Here is a 6,795-nt window from a genome sequence, read left to right on the forward strand (position 1 = left end):
GAGGAGCAGGTGACATGCTCACGGACATGCAGCCCTCTGGTATTTGTATCTGACCAGCTTTGCTCAAGCTAGGCGTGCTCAGGTGGAGTCCACAGCTTATCTGGTTCCCTCTCCTGTATCTATGTAGCTGCAGAGTCCCGGAAGCCTTTAGCTGCCTGCTCAGTAGGGCCCTTAGGCAGGAGGCCTTCTGACTCATCCTCTGACGAAAGTATCTCAGTAAACTCAACATGATTTGTGATAAGTTCTGGAATATGGAAGCCATGGGTGTGGGTATTTTATGTATTGCTGCTGCTCCGATTTGGGAAAAGAATAACCCCTAAACCAAACATAGCCACAGATGAGATCTGTGTGCACACCTGCCCTTCCTGATACTGGCTCCTATGGGAATGTGTGAATGGTTTCTTCTCCTTCCCCTTTCCCAGTCCTATTGTGAGCTTTCTCCAACTCTTTACACCCTTACTTCCCCTTCCCTTTGCTTCTTGGCCATGCTCAAGTCATACTGAAAACTTTTTAGCAAAACCCAGTGGATGGGGGATGATGTTCTTAGCTGTGAAAGGAACTCCAAGGAAGGAAACTGGCCCTTGCACCCTGTCCAGATGTTTCCTTAAGGAATTGTCTGGCCTGGAAGCCAGTGCAGCTTTCCAGCCATGTCGTGAACAGCTGGCACCAAAGCCATCTCCCATCATTCATTCCTGGGTTTCTCAATGGGTTAGAGCTCTGGGGGCTGTTGGCAGTACCATCTTACCATCTACATATGTAGCAACTAACTCTTGCCCTTACATCTCACCAACAGCTCTCCACTCCAGCCTTGGTCAAGGCACTTCCTGATGGACTTTTACCAGAGTTGTAGGTCCAAGCCAGCCTTATCCCAGGACTCGGATATTTCAATGTATGCCCTCCATTTTTCCCCCTCCCCTAGAACATGGAAAATAAATAAACATTAATTTCCGGAGCTTAGAAACATTCACTGGAAGTCCATAAGAAAAATCTCAAGCTCATTGGAATGGCATCTTGGGCTATCCTAAAGGGGTTTCCTGTTTCCCCAGCTGCCTGTGTCTGAGATGCCCGGCACCTGCCTTCCAGCCACGCCAATTTTCCCACACTCTGGTTCCATCCAAGGCATCTCATGTGAACTCAGCCTTTCATGCTTTTTTTTTTTTTTTTTTTTTTTAAAGTTCCTCACTGCTTCAGCCACCAGACCTTCTTCACTTTCCACACGAAAACTTCTTTCACTGCCTCTGGGTGCTATCAAGGAACTCTATCTTCTTATTTGCCTCTAGAACAACGGTTCTCAACCTTCCTAATGCTGCGACCCTCTAATATAGTGGTGGCCCCAACCATAAAATTATTTTGTTCCTACTTCCTAACTAATTTTGCTACTGTTATGGATCATAATGTAAATAGCTAAGACACAGGATATCTGATATGTGACCCCAGTGAAAGGGTTGTTCAACCTCCCCCCCTCAAAGGTATCATGGCCCACAGGATGAGAACCACTGCTCTAGAAAATGAAAACTTTCAAATATTATATTAAAATAAGGGAAGATTTTTCTTGGGAGAGGAAGCAGAAACTGTCACTTAGCAAAACAAGTACATGCTTAAAATAGTTTTGAAGGAGAACTGACTGACACTTACTCCCCCCCCCCCTTGTTCTCTTCTACAACTGAAGAAATCGGATAAAGGGGGAAACTGCATTTTATACATTGCTGATCCACAGATTTCCACTCTGAAAAGCCCCTTGAACCCACAACCTTCCTCTTCTCTGTGGTCTGGAGATTACAGGGCTGCAGGGGTCTGATGCTTGGCTCACTGCCAACACCTCTTCCAGAATACTGGTATGGCTAGATTCGGATAGTGCTGGTAAAAGATGGCCTGCTGTTTGAATTCATCCTCAAAAGATTTCAAGTTTATTCTTTAACTGTATAAAGTCAAGGACTTTGGTGGCAGGGAGCTGTGGAGAGGTCTTCCCATGTTTCAGAGACCATAAGAGATAGCACTGTGGAGGTCAGAGTGGGTATGACAGCCCTGCTTTTAGACTTGGCCTCTAATGGTAATTGGGGGCACCTGTCCAATTCCTAGCACACATTCTGTGTGTCATACCTTACTAAGGACTCAAGATGACATGTAGATATGTGAAATGCTGATGTGGTTGATGCTCATGATAGATGATAGATTGCTAGACAACAGACAGACAGACAGACAGAAGATATTGTTCAGGATTTCTCTTTTGGATAAGAATAACATATTCACATGTCAAATGAGCTAAAGGACCTCTATGCATACATTCTGTGCCAAATTGTGATATCTTAAACATAAATGGAACCTCATTGCATGTCCTGCTTGCTTATTTTCCAAACACACTTTAGCTTTTTAAAAGATTCATTTCATGGGGGAAATGCTGCCCCCTATGGTGTACTTTGGATTAAAAAAAAAAATCTGTGCTTGGTGCTACTGGTTGGAGCTGAGAGCCGGGAGGCTCGGGTCTGGCCCCGTCTCTTTCCTGTCTTAGATTTTCACCTCTGCATGTGTAGAAGAGAAGGAATTTCACTCTCATACAATATTGTTAATAACTAGCTTCAAAGCCAGGAGACGTTATTCCTGTGGCCTCGGTGTGGTGTGGGTATGTGACTACTCAGGGAGACGTAACATTGACATCTACCTCCTATCTGGGATGGCAACTGAACAACTCATACAAGCTCATCCCAAGGAGAAAAATGGATTTATCAGGAGTTACGTATGGAGCAGTGGAGGACAATACACAGCCACCATTTCCAGAAGTCCCCTCTCCTCCCATATGCCTATTTTATAAGGCTATAAGTCCGCATCAGAACCAATACAAGTCAGGGCTCGGGGTGCTACCAATGTTGGGGTGCCAGAGGTAAAAGTAAGCTCAGACACAAGCCATAGACAAAATCAGACTCTGGGAAAGTTGTGTGTTTAAGGGTACCTTGACTTTGCCCTTCTTAGAGATTCTTGTGGTCTCAGAAAACACTTTCCAACTGTGGTAAAGTTAGCTTGTCTTGGTGTAGTCCAGCATATAGAGCTCATAAGTGGTAGTTTGTTTCATGATGGAGGTCCTTTGGCTAGGATCTGGAGGGCTGGTCTCACCAGTTGTGTGTGTGTGTGTGTGTGTGTGTGTGCATGTATGTGCATGTGTGGGTACATGTGGATGCACATGTGTGTGCGTGAGTGTGGGTGGGTGGTGCCCGTGCATGTGCATGTGTGCGTGTGCACACGCATGCGTATGCTCCCTCACTTCTGGTCTCCTTTAAGGCCCACATTCCGCAAGGCTCTTGTTCCTCCTCATCCTGAGAGCTATGCTTCGTGTGGCTTGTGTCTCCTCAAAGAAAGAAGACATGCCAGTGTTTTTTTTGTCACCTATATAGGACTTAGACTGACACATACATGATGCTCACTAGGTAGCTTTAAATTCTTAGAGAAGCCAGAAGGAGATGGCCAGGCTAGAGGTTACCGTGCACATCACGTCCATCCATTTCTGGTTTGGGTGTAATCTAGAGAACTGCTGCGTGTGCTGGCTGTGGTGACACAAAGGGGGAGTCTGGGGTGATAATGTGACCCTAGAACCCTGGGGTTAGTGTGGAGTAAGTCAGGTCACGGGTAGAGTCTGCCCTGCCCATGGAGGATAGCGCCGGGCTTTCTCCCCAGCAAGGCCCTATCATCACTGTCGCCCAGCACACACGCCCATGGCTTCATTAAGTCCACACCCTGCCACGTGAGGCTGACTGAAAGCTCTCTTTGTTTGGAACAATTCAGATTCATTCCATCTACAGCGCGCTCACACATGGAGGGAGAGTTTCACACCGAATCAGGCTTTACTGTAGATATTTTTCCCTCTTCTCTGAGTGGAATGTTTACTACCAAGATACATTTTCATCCTTAAGTATTCACAAGTCCCTTGGCTAACAGTTATTAATAACTCTGAAGCCTGTGGCTGTCTTGTTCATATTTTCTGGTACTTAAGACTTGTTGACCAAAAGGACAATGCTGTTTTGTATGAACTGGAGGAGGCATGGCCTCTCATGTGAAAACTCTGTCTCCTGGCCTTGATTGTTCCTCTGTGAAGCTGACTATTTTATAGACCGGTGGATCACATGACAGCCCAAAGTTAGCAGTTATGTAAAATCTGAACAACCAGACTGTGCTTCATCTCTGCTAAGGAGCTCTATACTGTGCCTTTGTTTACCCGCTTGTTGCTAAGTCTGTAACACAAGCTCCAGTGCCCACAGCCCTGGTGTTGTGGGATGGCCTACTCTCATTGCTCCCTCCATTTGTACTTCTGGCCAGAAACACCACCCAGAAAACAGCAACAGAGAAGAATCAAATAATGTTTGAATAATTATTGCTAGAAAGTTTCTAATTCCAGAAAATCCAAGTGTATTACATAGTTGTTTTTGCACAGGAGAGAAATTGTTTCCAAATTACAGCAGAGTTGAAGCCATCTTTCTTGCAGCATCTTGAGCTGTTTCTCTTGGGACTGCCACCTTCCAAACACACAGTTCTGCCTCTCCACTGCCGCTTGGTTAAGGCCATCCAGTTGCATTTGCCAAACTTCTTGGGTCCCGTCAGAGGCAAGCCTTGATGTATGCCTCAAATAAGCTGTTACTCTGAGTGTTTGAATGCTATAAACAGGATTTGGAAAAATAATTGCCTAAAGAAAGGTCTCCTGAGTAAACTTATCATCTGTATAAAGATAAAGAAGATATTGGTCAATAGTCTTGTTTTGTTTTTTTAAATCATTGTGAAAACTGGCCAAAGCTGGCCATGTACTTAATGATTTTGAAAAGAGGTTTCAATAAATCATGAGCTACCATGAGAGAAACAGACACCACAGTGATGAGGGTGTTGTCTATAACTACTCCTTGGAAATTCAGAAATATTATTACTGTTCCATGATCATTCATAATCAAACAGTTTAATGATGATGTGTAAAAGAGCTCATGAATAAAGTGTGTCCATTCAAGTCTTAGCCGTCAGGCCTAGAGGGATGAGCCTCTCCTTGAAAGATGAGCATCTATTGGATCCTGAGTGCCAGGGTCATTCACAGCATCCTGCCTCTCCCAGCTTCCCCAGCTGAAGAACACAAAGGACTGCAGCATTGCATAAACAGTGAGGCTTGGCTCTGTAAGTTAAGGACCACAGTGCTGTGTGAACAGTAAAGTGTGGCTTTGTAAGTTTTCTGCAGGGTGACTGGTCAGCACTGGCTTCCTTCTCTTCATCTCAACAAGACTGTGCACATCTGTATGTGCCTTCTTCACCTCTGCAGGAATCCATCCTCAGAGCAGCCTTGGGGAACCTTCACACTTACAATTATCCATCAGCAATCATTCATTATTCATCTGTCTTCCTGTCTCTTGTTCCTGAAACTGCTTAGTGAATCAGGTTCATATGCTGGGGTGGTTTTCCTGCAGTTTCCTCTGGATACAAATAAGAAGCAGCTCCTTCCATCCAGGTTAAGAAAGCCATCCCATTTACTGCCCCACAATGGGCTTCTAGGCTGGTCACTGCATAGCATGTGTTGGAAACCACTGAAGAGAGATTCGCTATGCTCTAGTTGGGCAAAGCCCTGTGTAAGATTTAAAGTTGTAAAGCAACTGATGCTCAGATCTCAAGACACGGAGATGTGCCTGAAAATCTGTATTGCTTTAGTATCACAGGACAAGGGCAGTCCTCCAGGGCCCATGTCCTAGTGCAGGAAGGGTCAGGTCAAACACACACACTGTTTCTGAGTAGGACCTTACAAACATGTCCTTGCCTGAGGGACTGTGACACCAAATAACAAAATATTGCCGTGGGTTGAGAGAAAGAGAAGACTTAAGGTTAAGAAGTAAAAACTCTCGGGGGGGCTCAGAAGATGGCAGAGTCAATGAAGTGCTTACTGTCCAAGTATGAGCACTTGTGCTTGGTTCCTGGGATGCACAGAAAGAGCTGGAAGGGGCTGGGCATGCAGATAACTCCAACACCAGAGAAACAGAGGCAGGAGACTCTCTGGGGCTTGCTAGGCAGCCAATCAGTGAGCTCCAAGCTCAGCAAGACACCCAGTCTCACAAAAACAAAGTGGACAGTGATTGAGGAAGACACTTGACATTGACCTATGACCTCCATGCATATGCACACTCACACATACACACAACGTATACATGTACATGTACATGCGCACACACACACACACACACACACACACACACACACACACAAGAAAAAGGAGAGAGAGAAGAAAAAGCCATTGAATAAAGCATCCTGTACTCTCATCATGCTCTGGGCTCCATAGATAGGTCCTGAGGAGAGCCAAGGCACTTGCATAGGATGGGTATGGAAGTGTAAGAACAAAAGGCAGTCCTGAGAGGCCTTATGGCTTGTACGAGACACATGGGAGGTCAGACAGAGTACCATGAGACTTTCCCCAAACCCCAGAGTCTGGGCTTTCCTTCCCTTCATGCTTTGGAGCTTCCTCACAGGAGCTGTAGAGACCAATGCTCACAGGGATATAGCTTCCCTGGGCTGGTGTGGTTAGAGAGCTCCACCCAGAAGATAAATCCCAGAAGATAAAGCTGAAGTGAGGACAGCTCTGTGGAGTAATAGAGACCCACTGGTGCCACCCAGGCTCAGGGGCCCTAAGGAGACCACCTTACAACACCACATTTGAGACACCCCAGACTCAACTTCATAACCTTTAACTATTTCACTCAGTCATGTGTGTGTGTGTGTGTGTGTGTGTGTGTGTGTGTGTGTGTGTGTGTGAGAGAGAGAGAGAGAGAGAGAGAGAGAGAGAGAGAG

General features: G+C 45.6%; 1 protein-coding gene across 3 annotated transcripts in view; it reads right to left on the reverse strand.

Annotated features, from left to right (window-relative positions):
• The window catches only part of Gkn1 (gastrokine 1), a 12,367-nt gene that overhangs the window by 4,660 nt on the left and 912 nt on the right, over positions 1–6,795 (reverse strand). Inside the window, exon 1 of one of the 3 annotated variants that reach the window (XM_021191181.1) lies at positions 1–28. This exon is cut by the window's left edge and continues 35 nt beyond it. The exons of the other annotated variants lie outside the window; for them this stretch is intronic. Within the exon in view, the coding sequence (XP_021046840.1) occupies positions 1–28 (28 nt within the window). Of the gene's footprint in view, positions 29–6,795 lie in introns of those variants that run through there. 3 annotated transcript variants of the gene reach the window in all.

Source organism: Mus pahari, chromosome 2 (assembly GCF_900095145.1).
Source record: "Mus pahari chromosome 2, PAHARI_EIJ_v1.1, whole genome shotgun sequence".
NCBI classification, from domain to species: domain Eukaryota; kingdom Metazoa; phylum Chordata; class Mammalia; order Rodentia; family Muridae; genus Mus; species Mus pahari.